Source organism: Lissotriton vulgaris, chromosome 3_2 (genome assembly GCF_964263255.1).
Source record: "Lissotriton vulgaris chromosome 3_2, aLisVul1.2, whole genome shotgun sequence".
In the NCBI taxonomy this organism is placed as follows: Eukaryota; Metazoa; Chordata; class Amphibia; order Caudata; family Salamandridae; genus Lissotriton; species Lissotriton vulgaris.
The window spans coordinates 243,919,743-243,946,775 of record NC_141690.1 but is presented as its reverse complement, the minus strand read 5'-3'; the positions used below and the strand labels follow the sequence as shown (position 1 = coordinate 243,946,775).

Here is a 27,033-nt window from a genome sequence, read left to right as displayed (position 1 = left end):
AACAAGGTCGTGTTGATCCGGACGGACAACGTGACGGCCATGTACTACATTCAGAAACAGGGGGGCACACACTCTCCGCAGCTGTCTCATCTGGCTCAGAGCATGTGGAAGTGGGCCATTCAGAGGAACATTTTCCTAATGGCAGAACATCTCCCAGGCAAAGACAATCAGATGGCGGACCTGCTCAGCAGGCACAGCCACCAAATGCACGAGTGGGAGATACATCCATCAGTACTCCAACCGTACTTCCAAAGGTGGGGTCATCCAGAGATAGACCTGTTCACCACAAGGGAGAACGCAAAATGCCAAAGCTTCGCCGCCAGGCTCCCACACCCGCAATCGCAGGGCAATGCGATATGGATGAACTGGTCAGGCAGATTTGCGTACGCTTTTCCCCCAGCACCTCTGATACCGCTGGTGGCGCGCAAGCTCAGGCAGCACTCGATGACTCTCATCCTGGTGGCTCCAACGTGGGCTCGCCAACCATGGTACACCACGTTTCTGGAACTTTCCGTGGTACCGCATCAAAGGCTTCATCTCACGCCCAGCCTTCTGACGCAGAGCCATGGCGACATTCAGCACCCAGATCCGCAACAGCTCAACCTGGCGATCTGGCTCCTGAAGTCCTAGAGTTTGGTTACCTCAATCTTCCCCCGGATTGCATGGACATCATTCGGGAGGCAAGAAAGCCCACTACTAGAGCATGTTATGCGGCTAAATGGAAGCGGTTTTTCATTTATTGTGCGAACCACGACATTAACCCGCTGGATGCTTCCATTCAGAACATCATCTGTTACCTGTTCCATCTGTACCAATGCAATTTGGCGTATACTTCCATCCGCATTCACCTGTCTGCGATGGCCGCATACCTCCAGAATAGACAACACCTTTCACTTTTCAAGGTGCCTGCTATCAAGGCATTTCTGGAAGGACTCAAAAGGGTCATTCCACCACGGACACCACCAGCTCCAGAATGGAACCTCAATGTGGTTCTTACAAGGCTGATGGGTCCTCCTTTCGAGCCACTACACTCTTGTGAGATTCAGTTTCTGACTTGGAAAGTGGCTTTCTTAGTAGCAATTACATCGCTACGGAGGGTTAGCGAGTTGCAGGCCCTCACCATCCAAGAGCCTTTTTTCCAAGTCCATGCTAACAGGGTGGTGCTCCGCACTAACCCTAAATTTCTACCCAAGGTTGTGTCTCAATTCCACATAAACCAAACAATCGAGTTGCCGGTGTTTTTTCAAAATCCTGAGTCACTGGCGGAGCGGATGCTCCACACCCTTGACGTTAAAAGGGCCCTAATGTATTACATTGACAGGACCAAGGATTTTAGAAAGACTAAGCAGCTTTTCGTTGCCTTTGCATCACACCACAAGGGTAACGCTATTTCCAAGGCTGGTATTGCTAGGTGGATCGTGAAATGTATTCAGATCTGTTACGCTAAGGCTAAACGCACTCTTACAATTCCACCAAGAGCCCACTCCACCAGAAAGTTGGGGGCCTCTATGGCTTTCCTTGGGAACATTCCCTTAGAGGATATATGTAGAGCAGCCACATGGTCTACCACACATACATTTACTAAACATTACTGTGTAGACGTGCACTCTAAACAGCAGGCAGCGGTTGGTCAGGCTGTTCTCAAGACACTTTTCCAAACTGCTGCAGCTGGCACGGGCGGCCGCCGATAATGGGGGGACTGCTATGTATTCTATGCACAGATATGAATTCAGCAGCCCACATGCCTCGAACTGCAAATGCTACTTACCAGTATGCATCTGTTCTTGGCATGTAGGGCTGCTGACATTCATATCGCCCGCCCTCCTCCCCGGCGCCTGTAGCAGCTGCAGTATTCATGTATATGCTCATAGCATGGTCATCACTCACATAGTTCACTCCATCTCGGCCACAATGGCTAAATACAATCTGGGGATGGAGGCGATGCCCATGCGCACTGTAGTCCAGGGGAGGAGCCACCTATCTCGTGATACTTCGAAGACTCTTCCAGGACAACAATGTGCAATCATCCGGACCCAACACTAGGCGGCGATCTATGCACAGATATGAATGTCAGCAGCCCTACATGCCAAGAACAGATGCATACTGGTAAGTAGCATTTGCACTTTAATATTCTTATTCCTTTTATGTGCAAAAAGGGGCTTGGCCAACTTATTTTTAGATGTTGGATTGCAATTCAGAATATGCCAATTGGCATTAATCAGTTGTCTAATGCGTTCATCCAAGGTTGAATGTCTTGTAACGCAGACAAGTTGGTCTTTATTAACTGGTTCTTTTGTTCTTAGTAAGGCATTGCAATCATAAAATCGCGCTCTTCTATAAGAATTTCTCACAAGTCTATTTGGATATCCACGATCTAGAAACTTTTTTCTCATAACCGATGCCTGCCTATCATAGTCAATAAGGTTGGTACAATTTCTACGGACTCTCAAAAATTGAGAGAAAGGAATGCTTTCACGCTGGCTTTTCGGGTGAAAGCTTTGAAAATGTAATAGCGTATTACGCGCCGTAGGCTTCACATATAAGTCAACCTCTAGGCTATCGTTTTGATTTTTTATTCGAAGATCTAGGAATTGCACTTGTTCAGTGCTATATTGAGCAGTAAATCTTAAGTTGGCTTCAACAAGATTAATCCACTCCAGGAACTCCATTAGGGAATCTCTCCCATTGGTCCAGATAAAGAAAGTATCATCAATATATCTATACCAATGGAAGATAGATTCGAAAAAGGGAGCAACCTCATTTTCAATGAACTTGTTCTCAAAAGCAGACTTATAAATGTTTGCTATGGAGGGTGCAACAGACGCACCCAGGCTTACTCCTCTTATCTGTTGGTATAACAGATCTCCAAATGCAAAAATGTTTTTCATTTAAAACGATGAATAGACAATCAGGAAACTCTTAGGGCAAGTTATGTTAAATTTGTCGATAAACCAATCAGTTGTTATAATAGCTTCATTCAAGGGAATGTTACTATAGAGAGACTTAATATCCATGGTCACAAGAATGTCTCTATTAGCCACAAAGGTCAGATTCTCTACTATATTAATCATGTGGCCACTGTCTCTAATATACGATTTAATTTTTGGCATGTGTGGTCTTAAGTAATAATCGACAAATTTCGATAGAGGTTCTGTTAAAGTTACAATCGTTGATACAATGGGTCAATATGGTGGATTGTTCACATCTTTGTGTATTTTTGGAAGGCCATAAATACACGCTTTTATTCTTATGGGAGTTTAAAAAGTCATATTTTTTATTGCTAATATCTCCGTTCATTAGAGCCTCATTTGTTAGATGTTGTATTCTTTTGGAAACTAGATGTAAGGGATTAGAATTAATCCTGCGGTAGATGGAATCATCGTTTAACATCTCAATCATGTTATGTTCATAGGAGTTCGAATCTAAAACGACAATTCCTCCACCTTTGTCGCATCCTTTAATTACTAGATCTTTATTTTCTGATAGTGTTTTAAGGGCTATTGATTCCTCTTTACTTAGGTTATAGATAGGCTTTGGAATAAATTGAAGCATTTTTTCAAGTTTTTGTAAGACCACTAATTCGAATGCTGCAACTTCGGGGCCTAGTTGATCTAACCCAGGGCAAAATGTTGATGGTAAGGTCAGTTCATTTTTATTATTTTGTTCAACTGTTAGGACGCTCGAAATTAACTAGAGCGAGTTTATGGGAATTACGCTATCTGCTAGAGGCAATTTGCGCACTTCGCGCATTTTAATGTAATTTTAACGTTTATGCTGTTAACATAATTTTTGTTGTGCAGGTACCTCTGGGGTTGCGCGCTGGGCGTTTTCTGCGCTGCACTTACTCCCCTTCTTTACCACTCGGCCCTGCAGGAGATTAAAGTCCTGCCGGGACTCGCAGTTGGCCGCCATCTTGGGTGAGGAGGGTCACTAGGCGAGCGGTCTAGCGCTCGGAGCCTCACACCATCAGCCCTATAAAATGGCGCCCCCTCACAGGGAGCGCAACGGACGGGTGCAGCGGGCACGCCGTCAGCGCGCCGAAGTCGCGCCAAGGTCCAGCTCGTCTGCGCCCGTCCGCGGCCAGACGGGCCCAGGGCCCCGGGGCGCTGCCCTTCCTATTACTTACTCTTCCGTGACACTCCGTGGCCTGCAGCACCCCCCTTGCGCCCTCCAGTCTACAATCTGGGACCGCCTTGTTACTCTTGGTATCTGGGCGGATATACCTTCTCCCAGACTCATCTATAAACCCCCGGTGGTCTCTATTCCGCCTGAAACCTCTATTTGCATACTCTATCTTAATACTCGCTCCCTTCCCCAACACCACGCTGATATTTTTCTCTTGCTGACAGCTGAAAATCCTGATGTTTTACTGCTCACTGAGACCTGGCTTTCTGAATTCTCCCTTCCTGATATCTTGGCCGCTTTGCCCCCTAACTACTATATGCTGAATGCCAACCGGCCTGCAGCCCGCTGCGGCGGGGGGGGGTAGCGGCAATTATACGGAAGGACTTGACATTCATCGCCTCTTCTTCTCTATGTCTTTCTGAGGTTGACAACTTAGTCATCAGCTTGGCAACAGAAGCGGGCGCTCTGACTCTCATTGTCCTATATCGTCCTCCTACCTCTATGCCCCTGTTCCCTGCTGCCCTCAGTGAATAGCTCGCCGCCTTGATGACCTCCTCTGCTCGTCTCGCCATGTTTGGCGATTTTAATTATTGGTTTAACCATGTTGACGCAGGCCCTCACGCTACTGAATTGTTCGAGGCACTCTCTAGCCTAAACTTGACCCAGCATGTCGCCACCCCCACCCACACTGGTGGCCACATCCTTGACCACATCTGGACGCAGGGGGTATCGCTCACTGGGCTGAATATCTCCCCTTGCGTCTGGTCCGACCACTTCATGATCGACTTGTCCATCTCTGTAGAGGGTCTGGTCAAGCCACCACCGCGGGAGGGCGGGATGTCTCGGAAGTGGAACGCACTTAATTCCTCTGCTTTTCTCTCCTTTCTTGCAGAGACTCAGCCCCCTCCCAGCAATAATTCAGGCGTTAACGCTGTGGACGCCAACATTGCCCATTGGCTTACTACCGCTAGTGACAAGTTCGCTCCCCTATCCTGCTTCCCCCGCTCGCGCCATAGTAAATCTCATAAATGGTTTAACCCAATGCTAAAGTCACAACACCTTGAGCTGCGCCAATTGGAGCGCAGATGGAGGCGTAATTATCTCAGCTCTGACAGGGAAGTGTATGTGCTCGCACGGAGGGCATACAAAAAAGCCATTATTACTACCAAGGCTGCCTATTTCTCAGACAGAATATCTACAGCTCCCAACCAATCCAAAGAGATATTCAAGGTCCTTAGCGAACTAACATCGGACACCAGGACACCAGGACACTTTCGACCTTGCCCCCTTCTGCAGAGTCTTGTAGTGCCTTAAACACCTTCTTCATTGACAAAATTCTGGCAATTAAAAACTCCATTCCTCACTCCTCTCCTTCAGTAGTAGCCGCAGTGCCGTCCATCAACACCCCCACTTTGGCCTGTTTTCCTATCCTCGACCCAGTTTCCCTAGCCAAGCTAGCCACTCGGGTGAAATCTGGTTCCCCAAGGACCCCTCTGTGTTTCGCGACATCTGTCACACTCTCTCTCATTGCATCTTACCCTTACTTAACACCTCCCTTATCTCCGGCACAGTTCCTAAATCCTTTAAGGAGGCTGTACTGGTGCCTCTGTTAAAAAAAACTGGCGCGGACCCAGCTGTCCTCGCTAACTATCGGCCCATCTCTCTCCTGCCCTACCTTTTTAACCTCTTCGCCGCTAATGACAAGGGTAACTCGTCATGCACTTTTCATTAATTTCAATGGAAATTCAATGAAAAGTAAAATATTGCCTTAGCAGCCAAGTGGTTAAAAATCTTGGAGGCACACGTGACCACCTGCCTCTCGCAATTCATCGAGGAGTCCAACTTCTTAGAACCGAACCAGGCCGGCTTTAGGCCAGCCCATTCCACCGAGGCTGTGCTCCTTGCCGTGCTGGACAACCTCAGATGCAATGCTGACAGAGGCCGCCCCCAGGCACTGGTCCTATTGGATTTGTCGGCGGCATTCGACACTGTGGACCATAACATCTTACTCCACCGTGTCGAGTCCGCCGGAGTCCGTGGGCCTGCCTTGTCCTGGGTTAAATCCTTCCTGGAGGGCAGATCCCAAGCAGTCAGTCTGGGCCCCTTTACCGCCACCAGTGCACCTTCACCCTGTGGGGTTCCTCAGGGTTCTTCCCTTTCCCCTCTCCTTTTTAATTTGTACCTTCAGCCTCCTATCCACTCCCTAGGCAGCTGGGATGTCACCGTATTTAATTATGCGGACGATTTACAAATTATTTTTCCCCTTTCCTCCCCTGACGCCATCACCAACTTCAAGGCGGTCATGTTGCACATCCAGCAGTGGATGAACCAAAATCAGCTAAAGCTCAACCCTGGGAAAACTGAGCTCCTCCTTCCTGGGAGAAGCGCTTCCCATTGGGGCCCGCAATTTTGGCCTTCTGAGCTTGGTTCATCCCCTTCCAGCTGTGTAAAGAGTCTCGGCGTCATAATTGACTCTGAGCTCACTCTCAAGGTTCAGGTGAGCGCTGTAACATCTTCCTGCATGTTCCAACTGCACAGGATTCGGAAAGCCGCCCACCTACTGACCCCTGTAGCTCTACTACAAGTTTTAATAGCATTGGTGCTGTCCCGTCTGGATTTTTCTAATTCTTTGTACCTCGGACTCTCTAAATCCTTGCTGTCTAGGCTACAGATTATTCAAAACCAGGCTGCCAGACTGGCGTTTAAAATCCCCAGATGGCAGTCGGCCAAACCTTTACTACATCAATTACACTGGCTACCAGTTAACTAAAGAATTGCCTTTAAGGTTGGCTGCCTGGTCTTCAAAGCCTTGACTGGTCCCTCTCCCGCTTTCTTGAAGTCCCTGGTTACTCCCTACTGCCCCTCCCAAACTCTGAGGTCTACTCATCTCCAGCTTTTAGTTACTCCCCGGTTCAAACTCACTAAATTAGGTGGCCGCAGCTTTTCCCATCTGGCCCCCAAATTATGGAATTCCTTCCCGCTCTCACTCAAATCCTCACATTCTCTTGTATCATTTAGGAAGCCCCTAAAAACTCTGTTGTTTTCACATCCCCACTAAAATCCCTCTGTTCAGTTTCAGTGTTCCTACCAGCGCCAGGAAACTCATGGTGACAGTGCGCTTTTACAAATACTCATTAACATAACATAACATATTACTCTCTTCATTACCTTGAAAGAATTTTTTTAATCTAATTTTACGAAAAAACAAGATTATATCTTGGTACAGTTCAAAAATGTTGGCATGTGTATGAGGGACATATGAGAGACCTCTTGATAGTAATGATTCACTTTGGCTGTCTAATGTAGTGGATGATAAGTTGAAGATAGGAATTACATTCCCTGACCCCAATATTGGTGGTTGCGAGTCTCTCTGATGAACTGAGGTTCCTGTACTTGATGTTGTTGCTGGTTCGTCTGGAAATTCCCTCTGCCCTGACCTTGAAACCTCACTCTCACATTTGTAATGTTATGTAATGTAATGTAAAAAATTCTTGTAGAGCGCGGCTTACACCGGACGGTTTGTTGGCGCTGGGGGTGATGGCATGGAGGGAAGGTGATGAGTGCTTATGTGTAGATACTGCGGAAGAGGTGAGTTTTGAGGAGAGACCTAAAGTGAGGGTAAGAGAGAGAGAGTCTGAGTTCCAACGGGAGTGAGTTCCAGAATGAGGGAGCCAGGAAAGAAAATCTGAGACCTCTGTGTTTTTTGCGCCTAAACCTGGGCGTCTGGAGGAGCGCATGGTGAGAGGATCGGAGGTGCCTGGAGGTGACGTAAGGATGCAGAAGAGAGGAGATGAAGGAAGGGCCGATGCCGGCCAGAGATTTATGGGTCAAGCAGCCTAGTTTGAACTTGCAGCGCTCCGATACAGGGAGCCAGTGAAGGGCTTTAAGCAGGGGGCGGACGTGGTGGTGTTTGGGTTGATGGTAGATCAGGCGGGCTGCCTGGTTCTGTACCAGCTGTAGTCTTTTGATTTGATATTGTGGGATGCCTGCATACAGGGCGTTGGCATAGTCAATCCGGGAGATGACTAATGCCAGCAGTGCCAATGTGAGGGCTTCGGTGGTCAGGAAATGGGCTATTTTCCGGATCTTCCTTAGCTGGAAAAAACAGGAGGACACAGTGGCACTGACCTGATGCTTCATTGAGAGATCATGCCAGATGTAAACTCCCAAGCTTTTCACCTTGTCCGCGGGGCAGGGAGAGGGGCCAAGGGAAAGGGGCCAAAAGGTGGAGTTCCAGGGGTTGGATGGGCCTCCGACAAGAACAAGCTCGGTCTTGTGGGGGTTAAGTTTAAGGTGGTGAGCACCCATCCAATTACTGATGTGGCAAAGGGTAGACTGAAAGTCCTGGGCCGCTTCGTCCGAGGAGTCGAGATTGAAGACAAGCTGAATGTCATCTGCATAGTTAAATGCAGTGACATTCCTTCCCCGGAGGGAGCGGATCAGGGGGGTGAGGTACAAGTTGAATAAGAGTGGCGACAGGGACGAACCCTGCGGGACGCCGCAGGTAAGCTTCATCCTATCAGCTGGGAAAGACGGACAGATTGGTGGCGGTTCGTCAGGAAGGAGCGGACCCAGTTGAGGGCCGTCCCACTGATGCCTGCCTCCTTGACACGGTCGACTAGGATGGTGTGGTCGACCGTGTCAAAGAACGCCGACAGATCCAGGAGGATCAGGGCTTGACTAGTATTGGAGTCGGCACCTCTACGGAGTTCCTCCATGACAGAGAGGATGACCGCCTCCGTAGAATGGGCAGGTCTAAACCCTGCTTGCTGGGAGTCTAGGAAGTTGGAATCTTCAATGAAAGAACTGAGGACTCTGGTTACATGTGTTTCAAGTACCTTACTCAGGTAAGGGAGAAGAGAGATGGGACGGAAGTTACCCATGACCGCGGGGCCAGCGTTGGTTTTTTTTAGTATGGGAACCACCTCAGCGTTCTTAAACTGGCTGGGGACCTCACCGAGCAGGAGAGAATTGTTCAGGAGGGCCAGCGGAGGGGCGGGGCAAGCCGAGAAGGCAGCACAGAGGATCACAGGTGGGCAACAATCCGTGGGGGAGCCGGATGAGACTTTATTAAGCAGAGAGAGAAAGTCTCCTTCTAGTATGGGGGGAAGCTGGGTCAGGGAGTGGGGGTTCAGAAAGGGGGTAGCCTCTGTGAGGGACATCACGGGGGATCCAGAGGAAATGCTGTTTTTGATTTTGCTGATTTTATCCATGAAGAATTGGTTAAGGGAATCACATAGTGCCTGAGATGGGAGGGGTTTGATGGTCACCCTGTCCTGGTGTGAGAGCTCCTCCACAATAGCAAAGATTTCTTTAGATTTTTGCGCGGAGTTAAGAATTTTTGTAGAGAAGTAAGCAGTTTTGGCGACTGAGATTGCCAGTTTGTATTCTCCAGAAAGTTTTAAGAGTTTTAATTTTCTGAAGGGTCATAGTTTCTACGCCAGCGGCGCTCGGCTTGGCGGAGTCCCAGTTTTCAGGATTTAAGGCTATCTGAGAACCATCGGTGTGCGTCGTGGGGACGCTTGGTTCTAATTACCTTGAGGGGTGCGACCTTGTCGCTAGCGGACTCTAGCCATTTGACTAATACTGCTTCCTGAGAGTCGATGGAACCGGGGCTGGGCAGAATCGAGGATGTTAAAGAGGTGAGAAATAGATCGAGGTCTGCTTTGTTCCAGTTGCGGGCCAGGAGGTTAGGGCCTCGGTTACGGGGGGCGGTGGAGGGACCAGGAGAAGAAAGGAGATTAAAAAATGGTCCGACCAGTGGCAAGGTGAAATCGCAAGGGACTTGATTTCAAGATTGTAGGTCCAAACCTGGTCTAGGATGTGGCCCTTGGAATGAGTGGCCGTGTGGATGTGTTGAAGGCCATTGAGCCCACTTCATTTGGAGATGGGCCGTTCCAAAAAACATATATCTGCTAGCAGAACACCTTTCAGGGGTTCACAATCAGATTGCAGATCTGTTACGTCGACAGACACAACAATTTCACGAATGGGAACTACAGCCCAAAGTTCTTCTACCATTCTTTCACAAGTGGGTTCACCCAGACATAGATCTGTTCGTCACACATGAAAACGCAAAATGCCCAACCTTTGCCGCTAGGTTTCCACAACCGCTGTCCAAGGGCAATGCAATATGGGTGAACTGGTCAGGCAGATTTGCGTACTTTTTTCCGCCACTCCCACTAATACCACTAGTAGTACGGAAGCTAAGACAACAATCTCTCAAAATGATCTTAGTAGCTCCCACCTGGGCACGCCAACAGTGCTTCACAACGCTGCTAGAACTCTCTAGTTCCACACCAAAGACTGTGTCTAACACCTTCCATGCTAACGCAGAACCATGGAGACCTAAGACCTCAGACATCCAGATCCAAGACAACTGAATCTGGCGATCTGGCTCCTGAAGTCTTAGTTTGGTTACCTTAACCTACCACCAGACTGTATGAATATCATTAGAGAAGCCAGAAGACCTACTACTAGAGCTTGCAATGCAGCAAAATGGAAGAGATTTGCCATTTACTGCACCAATAATCAAATTGATCCCCTGGATGCTTCCATCCAAAATATCATCTGCTACCTTCTACAGTTACAAAGATGTAATCTAGCATATTCATCTATAAGACTACATCTTGCAGCCATTGCTGCGTACCTACAAAATAGACAACATCTGTCATTATTTAGAGTACCTGCAATTAAAGCATTTATGGAAGGATTAAAAGGAATCATTCCTCCTAGTTTACCATCCTCTCCACTGTGGAACCTAAACATTGTTCTTACCAGGCTCATGAGACCCCTTTTGAACCTTTACACAAATGTGAACTGCAATTCCTCACATGGAAAACAGCTTTCCTTATTGCTATTACCTCTCTCAGGAGAGTGAGTGAGATTCAAGCTTTCGCTATACAAGGACCATTTTTACAATTGCACCGTAACAAAGTGGTCCTAAGAACAAATCCCAAATTCCTTCCTAAAGTCATTACTCCATTTCATCTAAACCAATCAGTAGAATTGCCATTGTTTTTTCAAAACCCAGACTCTGTAGCAGAAAGAGCTCTACAGACGTTAAGAACCCCTCTCTATTACATTGACAGGACCGAATCCTTTCGAAAAACAAAACAATTGTTTGTAGCTTTCTCGCCACCACATAAATGTAACCCCATCTCTAAAGCTGGAATTGCAAGGTGGATTGTAAAATGCATACAAATATGCTACCAAAAAGCAAAACGTACATTAACAATTCCTCCTAGAGCCCACTCCACACGCAAACTAGGAACCTCTATGGCTTTCTTAGGGAACATTACCCATGAAGACATATGCAAGGCAGCAACAAGGTCTACAACACATACCTATGGCCGGGATGCCTATCACCCCCTCCCAACACAATCCCCAAGGATGGGAAGACGGACGCAGTTCTGAACTTTTGGAAGGCGGGAGGGAGTTACCCTCCCGGCCGTATTTATTAAAATATGAAACAAAATTAAAACATTAAAATAACAGTTTCATATCATGTACAATTTTTCATTTTTACATTTCGCTGCAGTCACGTTTATTGGCTAACCTTAACAAATCTCTAATACAAAGGTTCTCCTAGCCGAGTCTAAACATCCTGCATGCATACTTTCTAAAAAAAAAATTGTACATCCTAACTTTACGGGCCAACGGCAAGGTCGTAACCGGTGTCAGATCCCTACTACCAGAACTCCCCCCTCACGGTGTGAGGGGCGGGCGCACAGAGGACTGTACCTCTGTGCCAACTTCCAATTTCCCTTGTCTTAGCGGGGACCCCTTATTTAACTCGACGCCATCTTAATGGTCGTCCGAGGACTCGTGTGAGGTGTCTAGAAGGTAGCGTAGACCCCCCTCCCACCCCACACTGTTCACCATATCCGCCGTCGCAGATATCCTGGCCCCGGGAAATTCCTAGGAGGGGCATCGAGCCGCCTCCTCCCCTGGGAGGGGCCTATGACCGCCTTCCCTTCGGCGACCCCATACTTAGTGGGTGCCGCCTCCCCGTGTGAGGAGCCAATGGCCGCCTCCCCCCGGGCGCTCCCATCCATAATGGGTGGCGCCCCTCCTCTAGGGATCTTGAAATTACTGCTCACCGATCATGACCTTACCGCCACAGGCCGGATAGTTGACCGGCTATCCGGACCCCCCACACTCCTACTAAAGGTCATGACTATACAAACCCTTTAACCATGCTAGGAAGTCTCCTATGAGTAAGGCATTCCCCTCCCGGGACAAATTAACCCCATCTTCGAGATACATGTTATCCCCCCGGATACATCCATGCGGAATGCAGTGCAACTGTCCTGAACGAAACAATCTACCCAGCTTGTTATTGACTTTCTTTACTGAATGATTCAAAGCTGACACAGAGAGGGCCCCCCGCCACACCTTCCTTGGAATCATGTGTGACCATGCTATTGTGCACCCCGGAATCCTCTTTGCCAACCAACTAACAGTGGATAGAACCCGCTCGAGGAGTACTCGCCGACCGAGCGCCACCAAATCATTGCCTCCCAGATGCACTATGGTTATAGACGGCGGTGACCTTGTCCGCCCTAACAGTTCCTCAACAAAATACTGAAAACGGTCAATACAGAGCCCGCCCCTTCCATGGAAGGTCACCCTGTACCCGTATTCCCCAGCTGCGTGAATCATGTCACCTGCTTTGAATACGTCCGCGGCCCGCCTCACGTATGAGTGGCCCACGACCCACACCACTCTTTCCTCAGCCGGTGATTTTTGACCGCTGGTCCCCAGGTGTCGGGTCAACTGCCCAGTCCCCCCCACCTCGCAGGCTCGCGAAACTGTAAACCAAACAAAAGACAAGAAGCGTGAGTGCATGACATTAGCTTCACAACATGTGCAACCGCACATACCTTTTATAACAGTTCGAGGACCAACGTCCCAATTGTTTCACCATTTCCACACTCTGACCCCTGGCTGTAGCTTCTGTAGCAGCCCCTATCCTGAAAGAATGGGTCCCAAAATCGCTCGGGTCCAAGCCCGCTGCCGCGATTGCCAAAGTTAACACCCGCTGAAACTGAAACCTTGTCAGTGGGGTGGCGTCGGTGTGTCTCAGCAAGCTTCCCCCCCATGTTACAGCCCTTTGCGCCAGGTATTCCTCAACGCACTGCACCGGGCACATAGGGGACCCTCGCATGCGCTGAACAACAATACTGTCCCCCATCGCACCCTGGTCGGTTTTAGACCTGGCTATTGTGATTACCATTGAATCACCCTTGATCTGAACGTGTTCCCGACACAGTCCTCCCCCCACATCCTTCTTATTTTTTGCCACCAGCTCGCTCACCCGCATAGCCCCGTGGAATGCTAATGCGAAAGCGGCCCTTAACAGCACTGCTTCGGACTGGGAGGAACATGTCGCGGGGAGCACTGACATCAACAGGGACAATCTTTCTAACCCAATCGGGCGCCTCTCGTCTATTCTATGACCCTCAAGGCGCTGCCACCCCCGTAGTGCCTTCTTTACCAAAAAGGACGATGTAGGGTCCTTGATGCCATAAGCCTGCGCCATGAATGCAATGGCGGCCCGGTGCCTATTGGCCGTCGCTGCTGATCGGCCTGCCTTGTGGAGTGCTACTAAAAACTTCAGTACATACTCCTCCTGTCCCCACTTATCCCCTCCTGCTGGACCCAAAAATGCACAATAGGAACGAAACGCTCCTTTGTACGCCTTCCATGTCCTGGGGGCTAAGCTGGCTCCCACGAGGTCCTGTAATCCGGGGCACCGAGTGACCAGAGAGCTTCGGGAAATGGTGCCGCCACTAGATCCGCAGAAGGTAGATAACCCCTGAAGGCCTGCATGTGGGAACGAGAGAGTGCATCAGCCGCCTGGTTCAGTACACCCGGCACATGCCTTGCCCTAAACTGAACGTTCAGTCTCATGCACAGCAGTACAATTTCTTTTAATAATCTCAAAATCAACTTGCAGCGTGCTGCCTGGTTATTTATGCATTCAACCACGGTCATGTTATCGGACCAAAATATCACTGAGCGATCCCGGAAATTGTCCGGCCATGCCTTCAGGGCCACCAAAATGGGGAACAACTCAAGAAACCCAATATTACCTGTTAGCCCACTGTTGTGCCACCACGTCGGCCATGTTTGCGCCGACCATCGATTACCAAAGATGGCGCCAAATCCCACGCTCCCTGCCGAGTCGGTCCACAAACCCAGCTCGTCCGAGGGTGCTGGTGGTTTGCTCCATACCACTCGACCGTTGAAATCCGCCAGAAATGCCAACCATATGCGCATATCCTGGCGAACCTCTGCAGACAGTCTCGTGCGGTGGTGTCCTTCTTTTAGACCGACCATGGCTTGTGCAATAGAGCGGGAAAAGGGGCGGGCCATTGGTATCACTCTGAGGGCAAAGTTAAGCTGGCCCACTGCTTGCTGCAACTGATGGAGAGTTACCTTCTCTTTGCTAATGCACAATTCTAGTGATGTCCTAAATTTCATTACTTTGTCCCTGGGCAAACGGAAACATCCCTCCACTGAATCGAGCTTAATTCCAAGAAACTCGAGTGAAGTAGATGGTCCCACCGTTTTCCCGGGTGCCAATGGCACGCCGAACCGTTTCATGAGATTGCAAAATTCCAGTAAAGCCTGTGCACATTCCGTGTCACCAGCTGGCCCCAAAAACAAAAAATCATCTAGGTAGTGCATAACCTGCGTATAGCCTGTGGCTCTGGTGAATGCCCATTGCAGAAAACAGCTGAATTTCTCAAAATAAGCACAAGAGATGGAGCAACCCATTGGCATACATCTATCCATGTAATAGCATCCTTGGAATACAAAACCCAACAAACGCTGATCTTGAGGATGTACCTGGAGCAACCGGAATGCTGACTCAATATCCGATTTAGCCATCAGCGCTCCGGGCCCCAGGCGATTCAAAATGGCGAACGGCCTCATCAAAGGAGGCGTACCGCACCGAACAGACTCCTGGATCAATCGCATCGTTTACCGAAAGACCCCTAGGAGCCGACAAGTTATGAATTAACCTAAACTCACCTGGGTCCTTCTTGGGGACTACACCCAACGGTGAACAAATTAAATTAGGGACTGGCGGGTGCCTATATGGGCCGGCGACCCGGCCCCGGGCAACCTCCTTCGCAATCTTGCTTTCTACCACCATCGGGTGCTGCTGAACAGACCGTTGATTTCTGCACAGTGAGTCCCCCCGAAAATCCCCCGCCGGGATGTGGAAACCATACGAGAAGCCGTCCCTTAACACCCCAGCGGAGACATGATCAGGGTATTCGTTTAGCCAGGGGATCATTGCCATGATATCTACGGGGGTAGGTAGTGGTACCCCTTGGCCGATATTAGACCTGTTTGGTACCTCCTCTACCCCTGGTATCCCCATTCTTGGCTCTGCACGAACTCTCCGGGTGCGAAGAATGTCCGCAACCTGCACACTCATGCCTGAACTTACATGACCCATGTTGCCTCGTGCTCTTGCCTCTGTTAAAATTCCAGCAAACCCCTTTTCTACCCCCATTCCCACCACTCCTGGGTTGGTGATCACCTGCGGGGTTCGATCGAAAGGGCGCCGCCGATTGATGGCGGGAAGGCGCCAACCCATACTCGCCAAGCGAAGACGATTTCGTCGTGCCCGGCAGGAGCTGCTTCTGCCAAGAGACGGAGTCGAGACAGTCCCACGTCCGAGACGAATCGTGCTCCTTGGCCTTACGAAACTTACTATCATAACCCCTCCATTGATCGCCCTCATATGTTTCATAGAAATCCATTATGCGTGTCTGATAACAGGCTAATTCAGTCATAATCTCTGGCTTACGTTCACCCATAATAGCAGTAAACATCCCAAAGGCCTTGGCCCAATTAGAGATCGTCTCATCCACCCTGAAGCCCGACATTTTTGCGCGCCACACACTCAGATGCAACAAATCCTTCTGAGCCTTAACATACTCGATCTCGTGATGGTCAGTTAGGAGCGAAAACATATTTACATATTTATCAGCCCAAATCATCTCTTTCGTGGCCAGAGGAATATGCTGAACTACTTTCTCCCTTCTTGAGGGCAAAGACCCCCCATTTGCTATTGGCAACGGCTGCTTACCAGACTCTATTACTGGTCCCGCTGATTTCCCACCGCCAGTCGTTGGTTCTTCCGAGGGAATCTGTGAGGGGACAAGAGAGAGATTCGCCTTCGCAGCATCTCGTGATTGCCGCAACTGCTTCATTAGCAACCTAGCCTCCTTGGCCGTGTCTCCGGGTGCCGTTGCACCCTCGGTATTCTTTCCAAACCATGCGGCCAACTGGGCGGCCAACTCCGGAGGCATTTCCTCCTCGCTAGTGGGGGTAACTACAACTGGAATTGGTTGACCTACATCCGGGATCGGTACCGGGGCCTCGACTGGACTAACTGGGCTTACCGGGGGTGACTCTGGAACTAGGGGCTCCCCCCCTGCCGCCCTATTCCTGGCCCTTTTACCTCTCCCTGCGGGGACTACTCCCGGCAATGCTGGTCCGATGACCTTCTTTGGTCTGCCCGTATTATTCATTGCCGCCATCTGCTTTTTCATGCTCGCCATGTCTTTCATCAGCATGCGGAGCATCTGCTCCGTCCCTGCCTTCTTTCCGGCCTTCTTGCCAGGCATCGTTGTCAGAGACTCGACCCTTCCTGCTTAGCTGCTCAACGAGGTCCTGGATCCGGAGGCCCGAAGTCGCTGGGAGAGAAGGCTCCTGGAAGAGAAACACAAAAATTACAAGTTCTCAAAATTGCTCCTTGTTCAGTCGAGGGCTCACGTGCAACGAGGGGGTGCAGCTTCCAAGCACAGGAACAAGAGGATGCTTCTTTGGATTGTTGCTCCTTTTATTCCTCTTCGGGAGGGCGTGTACCCTCCTCTGGTACGCCTACGGGGCGTGGCCAACGGTGTAGGTGTCTAGGACAACCCCTCTTGGGCGGGAAAAGGCGCTCCCCGGCTACGCCGCTTCGGGCATACCAGCCGAGACATGCCCCCCGCCCAAAATGGTTTCCCGGGGGGATCCGGGCACCCCACCATACGTTCGGGGGGACCGAGTGGTCGCCCCTTTCCATTCGCTAAACACTATTGTGTTGATGTGCAAGCCAAGCAGCAAGCTGCTGTAGGCCAAGCTGTCCTCAAAACTCTTTCAAACTACTGCAACAGATACAGGTGACCACCGCTAGGGGAGACACTGCTGTATAATCGATGCTCAGTGAGATCTGCACCTCATATGCCTCGAACGGAAAAAGCTACTTACCAGTATGCATCTGTTCTTGGCATGTAGAGCTGCAGAGTCTCACAGGCCCACCCGCCTCCCCGGGACCTGTATCTGTTCCAGTTCTATATTAATTAGATATACACGCATGGACATCCTTTTTACTTTCTACTAACTCCATCATTTCCTTCATGGCGAAAAACAATCTAAGGATGGAGTCGATGCCCATGTGCTCTATCGTCCATGGGAGGAGTCCCCTATCTCGTGACTACAAAGACTTACTCCAAGACGACAACAAAATGCAATCATCTGAGCCCAACACCAGGTGGCGATCTAATGCTCAGTGTGAGACTCTGCAGCTCTACATGCCGAGAACAGATGCATACTGGTAAGTAGCATTTTCCTTATGGATGAGGGTATCCGCAAGACATTGGTATCAGATAACGGAGAATAGTTCATTTAAAAAAAAAAAGACAGAGTGGGTGTCAAACATGAGAGGGTGGCATTATTCAGACCCCAAGCCAGTGGACTAGTGGAGCCAGTCAATCCACTTATTATGAAGAACATTCAACTGTCCCTGGCCAGTGGGTTAACATTGGAAGATGAATTAAGGACATTAATTTGGGCATACAGAGTAGCACCACTCTCCGTGAGGGGAGTATCACCTTTCAGCTCCCTTAATGGAAGGGATCCAGGTAGGAAAGAAATTCCAGCATGATTGAAGAGTAAAGAATGTGTGTGGGTTGATTGGAACGCAGTCAAAGAAGTTTGGTGGAGAAGTAACAGAAATCGAAGAAATATTATGATGCTACGAAAGGTGTTAAAAGAATGGACATTAAGAAGGGTGATTGGGTGGTAGTGAGAAAAGGTGGATTTGTCAGAAAAAGGGAAACCAAGTTCTCTCAACCTGTGTCAAAGTGAAAGAAGTAAGAGGGAGTGTAGTGATCCTGGAGAATTGGTCGATCTGGAGCTTGGGGTGTTAGTGCAAGTGCCCGAAAGGAAATGTGGATGATGAATAATTATGACGTGCCATTGTAGAATTACTTATGTAAATGGAAAAATTCCTTACCTTTAGTAACAATGTATCTGGTAAAGACCTAGTCTAGCAGCACATTTTGAATTCTCCCCAGGTATCAGACTGGATCTGGAACTTTTTCAGCAATACCTATGTGCGCCAGGGGACGGCATCGTACGGCTCGGTGATGAGTTGTGAAAGTCCCCTCCGGCGTGCAGTCGTCAGTTTCTTCCGTGAAACCATCTGCACCAGAACGCAGAGCCACAATAGAAACTGGCTCTGGAAACAGTGTACCAAAAAGATAAAAAATCTTTTAAACAATGTCTAGGAAAGTAGCAATAAATGGTTTGTCAATACCAGCCAAAGACCAAATGAATCACTGAAGCACGCGAAACCCTGTGCACTGGTGTATAAACCAGGCTTGCAGAAGAAAACACTTCTCATTCTACCAGTCACTCACAAATAGAAATGAATGGTATGGACACCCCAGAATAAGACCTATGAGGCAAGACCATGTTTTGTTGAGTCATACCACAACACGAAACAGGGATCACTGGAGTATAAAACCAGTAGTGAAAGGGGGATTGATCCCTACATCACATGTCATTCGAAGAGCGGGGAGGATGGGCAGGGCATTAAGGAATCTGCGGCTAGACTGTCTTTACCACAAAACATGGTTACAGAAGGTAAGTCATTTTTCCATCTGATAGAGACATCTGTCCGCATATACCTGAACTTTTTAATTCAATACCATAGCTATACCCAACCAGCTGGTGGGGCTGCAATCTAATTCTACAAAAGTGCAGAAAGAGAACTAACTGGTCGAAATGAGCCACAGACCAGACATACATAGGAATTAGATGAAAAAGACCATGACTCCTTATAAAAATCGTGGTAATGGCCACAAACAATGAAAATAAGAAACCACCCCACATGTATAGAAAAAAACAAACCAAAGCCTCAAGGGAAACAGGACAAAACCCTGCCAGAAGATACCAAATCCTACAAAAGGTCTCAGCGAGGACCAGCCGGTCTAAACTAAAAAGAGGCCAGACACATGAAGGACAGACTAATTATATGAACCGTGGCAAGGGCCACAGGAAAGTAAAGTGAATCCTCCTGTAGGCACAGTCATATACGACTCCAGAAAGGATATTAAACTTTAATCTAACACAAGCATCAGTCGTACCAACAAGTAATAAGGATGATGTAGTACCATGAATTAAGACCGAAGGTGAAATTAATGCAATCCAATGTAGAGTACTTGATAGCAAGACAGTGAGAACTAAGGACTCACAACGGACCGCTGATTTAGAGGGAAATCGGCAGGAACAGAATGAACAAAGCAAAAGATGCCATAGTCCTCCTTTTTTTTTTTTACTATGGTGTTTGCCACAAAACTATCATAAAGTACCCTCTTAAACACAGCTAAAGAAAGATAATCATATTGTGTCATATGTAACAATCACTGGCAGAATAATAAAGCCATAATTCTGAAAGACCCCCCAGAAAAGAGATTTCTGAACCAGGTTAAAATGGAACATGGATATAGAAATATCCATGGAAATGTCTGACAGACTAAAATTAAGACCAAGGACTGCTAAAATCAAGACCTATCCCTGAATAAAAAGAATGACCACCAGAGTGAACTGTGAGGCTCACCTAGCATCATGTAACCCCACAGAGGTGTAAAAGAACAGAAGCATATAGAAATATTCTGCAAGCTAGAAAAGACTTATGCAGAATCCAATACCAACTGTCTCCCAACAGAATGGTAATAATTATCCGGATATATATCTGCCGTAAATGTATATCCACATAAATACAAAACATCTATGCAAATCTGTATATTCAATGCCCAATGAATGTGTATATCAGTATACGGGCCCCATACACATAAGGACCAGTGAAGAAGACACTATCTCCTAACCAGAGACAAACAAAAAATATTGCTACATAATCTGTACCCTCACAAATAGCAGAATTATATCCAAAATGTACACCCACAAAACTAAAATATGCACTCCCAAACAGAAAAGAGTTGGAGCTCCACAACAGGCCCTAATAATAGAACTCTGAAGGGAGGGACCGAAAAAAGTTCTTTCTTCAACCGACTACATGGCTTTAGCCTGTCAGTAAATTGGATGAGGATCACTCGGAAAAGGAGGGCGAAAAACCCTGTCACCTCAAAAAGAGTGTAAAATGAAACGCAAACAACTTAGGTGTAAAAGACACAAATGACCACATAGATGGATTCACCCTTTAACCCACCAGAGTAGCATGGTAAACCTGAAGTAATAAAAAGACCTTGATACCATACAATGAAAGTAACAAAAATAAATATACCGCAATCTGCAACAGTTGAAGAATACACCCCCGAAACAAGCAGAGGAAAAAGCACTCCAAAAGGAGGGAACCAAAATCTGTGTACCATCACATCTAAGGGATACACCTTGCTGAAATAAGATATCGATCAAAAACTGTGATCCTAGAAACAGAAGTTCCAATGAACTGACAAGTCGGGTCCTGGACCAATAGGGACCAACGGTTAGTGAAAAGAAAAGGCAAGAAGCCTACTGCAAAGGCTTCTACAAGCAGGTAACCTAGGTGATTGATTTCACATGAGAAAGAAACCATAGTTCTACAAGCAGGTAACATAGGTGATTGATTTCACATGAGAAAGAAACCATAGATCCAAACCTTTTGAGTGAGTATCTCCTCTGCAGCGATAACCAAGGAACCTAACTATGGGTAGGGCAAAACCCATGTAGGGCCTCAAAAAAAAAAAAACGGTCATCAACAGCAAGAGTACCTTAAGAAATAAGACCTGCAAAGGCAGAAACACCACATCTAGTGACACTGCCCAACAAAAAAAAAACATAATGCAGTATTAAGCCAAATTACAAACCTTCTGCACAGGAACGTCTCTTAAAATACAGCAACAGTTGAAAGAAGGGAACAGTGCTAAGGGTCTGAGCCACCAAGACTGTCCCTAAACCAATGCAAAGTGGCATCTGCATGGACATTTAACAAATGAACACCATCAAATGGCATGTCAATTAAAGCTGACTGGACTGCCTCTGAAAATCCAACCAGAACGAAGCCAAGCTTGCCAGCGTAACACACAGACGATGCCATGGCTCGACCAATCGAATTTGTGGTGTCAATTCCACACCTAATGATCAACCTAGCTGCCTGTTGCCTATCCAAAATCAGCTGACTCAGTTCGTTCCTATTAGCCTCCAGAAACAGTGGCAGTACCTGCCTCAGAGAATGCCATGAGGCATGAGAAAAACATCGAAGGACTCAAGTTGTGTTGATGGAACGTAAAGCATCACTGGTGGAAGAGAACATACGTTTTTCACAAGAGTCTTGCTTTCCGGAATCTTTGTAAATCTGAGTATGAGGAAGACTATCCAGATCGTGGGAACCTGTAGTGGGATGAACCACAAAACTGTGGTGTGTCGGTCGACTAAGAAGGCAAGCAGGATCCGGGCAGGGCAGTGCGTGTGTGCAATAGTATGGTCCACAGGCATGCAAGTATTAGGTCTAGCCCATGCCACCAGTAAAATATCATATGCCTCATAAATGAGTACTGCTGGCTCAATCCCTGACTGACCCGGATCAAGACCCTCAGTGAGGTGGTCTGTAGGTTTCTCCACTGAAGGCAGAGACAGCCACCCTTTTTAACAAATCTGCCAAGAAAGAACTGGCTTCCAAGGCAAGGGCAGGTGGACATAGGCCAGAAGCTGGAGAGGAAAGGAGTCTAGCCCACTTGCTTCGCTTGAATCCGAAATTCAACAGTCTATATTAGGAGGATCTGTAGGCACTGGGTGCTCAAAATAAAAACCTTAATTTCCTTCCACAAACAGTTCATGTGAAGTTCCCACAGAACCATGAATTATCTGCTCCATATGCTACGTTGATTAAAGCCGACACAGTGCTGTATTGACTTCGGGATGAGAAGTTGGACGGCACCGACAAAAGGAGTCGAGGCGATGTAGACTCTCAGCGGATTTTATGCACTGAAATTGATTTGAAGCCTTCCGGCGCAAACAAAACGTATGTTGGAGGAACTGAGGTTACTCCGGAGTCGGTCAGCACTACCGATGTGAATCCCAAAGGGTTGTGCACCGGCTTCACTGTGTTTAAGGAGCTAACTGCAGCAGAGGATGAGCCCATCGGTTAAGACACAGTCATTGCACTCATCGCCTCCTTGGGACCTGGAGGCACTCCAGCGGAAGGTGGGGGCTCAAATATGACAAGCATCATAATACTCATTCATATGGGCTCGAGTCGCCCTAGCTCCAGGAAAGGCAGGGAAGCATGGGAGCAACTCTAGCCAGGAGTCCTCGACATGAGGGGCCGCTTAAAACCACGTCATGAGACGAAGAAGCCCCACGCGGTTGCAACTTAGATCATTTACGACCACGCTTACCGTGGGATGTGGACGGGGACTTGGACTGCTTATGCCGTTCACCGGATGAAGAGCGAGAGAGACGCCCACGAGAACGGCTGACCGACGTGTAGGAGAACTAGAAGCCCACGACAATCGCTTCCTTTGTTGCTCTCGCAACGCCTTTGTTACCAGCCATTGGCATGCGTTGCACTCTTCAGCGTTGTGTTGCTCACCCAACCACATTTGTATGGGATGAGAATCCATACCAAACATCTGTCGAGCACAAGATCCTCAGGATTTAAACGCAGAAGGTATAGAGAGCTGCCACACTGTTTCAGACGAAAAATCGCCACAGCAAGCCGAAAAGCAGCCAGAGGTGCTCTTCTCCTGATCCACGTTACACCAAGGAAAAGCAGAAACTGATGTCCGCTTGCTGGAGGGGACTTATATGGCTCCAGTGATGTTGCAACCGGAGTAGATGTCACAGAGCCCTGACACCGGCGCACAGAGGTACTGCTCAAAAATGTCCGGAACCAGTCTGACGCCTGGGAAGAATTCTGAAGTTAAGGAATCTGCAGAAAGATATCTGTATCTGATGCATTTCTTAGCAATGTTTATCTACAACTTTAGGTACTGCGTTTTGTTAATTATTTTGCAATAGTATGTTATTTATTTTCCTCTTTATTGACTTTTTGTATTTTTATGTACATATAGGGGGAGATATGTAGAGTTGTTAAAATTCTAGCCATGTAAGAGAATTTAGAATGTGGTGAGAAATGTATTGGTATACTTGAAGTGCCTTATTGGGAGAAGGCTGGGAAGCTGTGAGCTGGAAGTGACTTACAGGACGCAAAAAACTCCTGAAGTTTCACTCAGTATATACTTTGTGGATCCTTACACTATTGAAGTAAGAAACCTTGAAGTGTAATGGGCTCTATCCTATTACTTGTCTCTCAAGTGAGTCAAGTCACTATGTGGATTTGTTTTCACTATGTAAATACTCTGACACCTCATGACGGAGTTAGATTTCTTTCGCAAGGCCAGTGTTACTCTGTCACAGCTGGGCAATGGAAACAACCTCTCCCTTGGATCATCATTCTACTTGCTGAAGTAATACCTCTATCCATCTGGGCAATGCAAAAAACTTCTAACTTGGAGCACCATGTACCTGCTGCAAAGACTTCAAGGAATACTGAAAGCAGTAGCTAGATTTGTTATTCTTCTGACTGCTTATGACTAAACACTTCAACCTACTTCAAGGCGCTTTGCCTATATGGCCATCTGTTACTGGACGAGAATTAATAACTGTCAATCTCTACCTACAAGAAATTTCATATTGATGGAACTTATTAAATGCCTTCCCAGCAAAGAAAACCCCTTTAGGATCACATATAATTCAAGAAGCAGATGTATCCAGTCTTAGAAGTGAAGCTAGTCGTCCAGATTAACATGGTCAGTACCAGCATGTGCAAAGCTGCCGCTCACTATCCTGAACCACGCCAGACTTTATCTCTGCCATAAGAGCACCCTTTTGTTCATATATAGGCCTTATTACAAGCCTTAACACTTCCAAGCAAGGACAGCCATGAGAAGCAAGTGTTTTGTCTGGAGGACAAAGTGCTATATAAATGTAACTGCAATATAGCACAAGATGGCCAAGCTGTGGCAAGATTTCTGAAGTTCCAGGATGGTGTTTGGCGCTTTTTTTGGCAATTTACAAGAATCCATTAGAATGCCTGATAAGTATTGTATTTTGCTAATTACACCGATGGGATTGCTGTTGTATATATATAGATATTGTAAGGTTAGCGAGCTTCCAAGATGTGAACAAAGATATTGGCTGTTAATGAAAACTACCTTACACATGCTAATTTTCTTCTGTTCACAGCGAGTTAAAATGTACATTTTGATATTTTCATTGAAAAGAACAATTGTTTATCATTATTGTAAAGACTTTTCAGTTTGTATGCTATTGTATTCAACTTTATGGAAAATAAGTTCTCTTAAATATTTTTTTTAATCTTTTTCCTTAAAGACTGCTTACCCACCAACTCATTATATCCGGAGAGTTCCTCAAAGAAAGATCCACTATTTCACAGGACTACAGGTGCTCCAGCTCATTATCCTTTGCGGTTTTGGAATGTCACCCCTGCCTTACATGAAGATGATCTTTCCTCTCATCATGATAGGAATGATACCAATCAGGTAAAGATTCAGAAGGTGCTATTGTTTTTGGACTTGTAAACAGTAAATCATTGAAGATAAGAGTAATTTGCTGAAGTCATTAATTAGCAAGATCCTCCTTTTGGCTCCTTAAAGCAGAACATTCCTAGTCTTTGCACTGTAAATTAGGGAGTGCAACCATAGAAGATAAAAAATGATGCAATAAATCTTAGATACAATATCGCTAGTAGATTCAAAGGCACGTAGATGGGTCTGTGTGTGGTTGTTCCATGAATGTATGTGTAGCCTGCTTGCGTCTGTGTTGAGTTAAACTGATTTGCATATGGTTGGTCTACTTTCATGAGAACATAGATGCAAAAAAAGATGGACTGAAGCACAGGTGATGCTTCTCAGTAGCTCAAAAGGAACAACAGTATTGAACTTTCTTTTTTTCTTTCCTTTTAAGAATTTCTGTTGCCACCTTAATTGGTCAGGATTATCCTGGCATGGACCTCCGATTTTGGAAGTGCATATAAATTTAGCATTTAGCTCATTAAATAAGCTGAACCTCCGTGCTTTTTATGCTTAATTTGTATATAGAGAGTAAGTCCTAACACTTTAGGCCACATTGCCCTATTCATTTTGGGGGTTGGCCTGATGTGCTCTTTGTTAGCTCTACCTTTTGTTAAGGCACAGGGGCATGCAGAAAAGGTGAATTAAACTAACTTGGTGTATTTATCCCTAGTGATTAAGGAATAGTTGATATGAGCTGCAACAGTCCTCCGAGTTACTCACGCTTGGCTGGGACCTCCACATATACGTGATTGTGCAGTGTTACTAAACCTCTGTGTAACTTACCAGATGTATTTGATAGAGACTTCTAGCTACAGATTCCTTACCTTTGATCTCCCCAGGCTGGATCCGGAAACTTTTGCGTGAGCAGTACACCTTGCGCATACATTAGGCTCTGCATGATGACGGCGTTGGCGTCAGTTATGACGTCGCAGTCACCTATATAAGCACCACCCAGGTGCGTGGACGCCAGTTATTTTCTTTCGGCACCTGTTAAGCACCAATCTGGAACGGCTTACTCCTCTGTCGCTTTTTAAAAAAACTTTTTGTCCACTTGAACTTTTTTTTCTAGATGACTTGTAGGAAGACAGGGTTTAAACCATGTGGCAGATGTCACCTGCCATGTCGGTAACTGACCCCCACCTTGTATGTCTTTGTTGGCCCAAGCGCAACCACAACTCCAAATCGTGCTTGGACTGTCGAGCCATGGCTCTGATGGTCTTGCGGGAGTGAGCTTTGAAGCTCTGTGTAGCCCGGCAGTCGAAACCAGCCATGGAGACTCCAGGGAAATCCCGGTCCTGATTGAAGAAGAGGTGGTTGCATTACCGCTTCCAGAACCCCAAGTCCTCTTCCTCCCACTCGACACTCTGGGAAGGGGCAGAAGAAGAAAGTCTGTGCGGACTTCATCTTCGCTTCAACTGTGGTAGGTTGGCGAACAAGGTAAGGAGCACTGACGCTCGAAACATGGCTTGGCGAAGCCAGGGTCGACTCTGCACCTCCCTGCATTTCCGGGAGCCGTAACGGCCCCCGCTCAAATAAAATAATTTTACAATGCCATGTGCTGTGTATTTGAGATGGCAGGCCCCCCTGGTGAACCTTTGAGCCCCGCTGTGTCAGAAGGAGCTCCATCGCATTTGACGCAGTCTTCCCCGGACACTGCGACGGTGGGGCCTCAGGGATCCATTTCGGGACGGCGCGGTTGTGCCAACGCAACCTTTTCCAGCGTCCGACCCGAAGTCTATGCCTTCGGTGGTGCCAGCCCCATCCTTATCCCAGACAACTCAGTCGGACCAGTGTTGCTCGATGCTGAATTCGGCGTCAGAAGAACCCAGGGATTCTGTGTTGCTTGGTCATTTCCAGGAATTTTCTGGCACTGGAGAGGGCTAGGAGGGGTCTATGGACCCTTTGGTACACCAGGAAGTGAGTGGTCTGAACACATCCCCAGATACTGGCATGCTCCCCCTGCCAACTGTGGGTACAGAGGAGGGGGTTTCTTATGCCATGGTGGTATGGAGGGCGGTTG

The 27,033-nt window shown here is 47.5% G+C and overlaps 1 protein-coding gene across 3 annotated transcripts in view; it reads left to right on the top strand.

Annotated features, from left to right (window-relative positions):
* Positions 1 to 27,033, top strand: part of SLC4A11 (solute carrier family 4 member 11) — a 1,871,484-nt gene that overhangs the window by 1,822,157 nt on the left and 22,294 nt on the right. For all 3 annotated transcript variants that reach the window (XM_086964299.1, XM_086964301.1, XM_086964302.1), the window contains exon 19: positions 24,811 to 24,980. In XM_086964299.1, the coding sequence (XP_086820425.1) occupies positions 24,811 to 24,980 (170 nt within the window). The remainder of the gene's footprint in view (positions 1 to 24,810; positions 24,981 to 27,033) is intronic.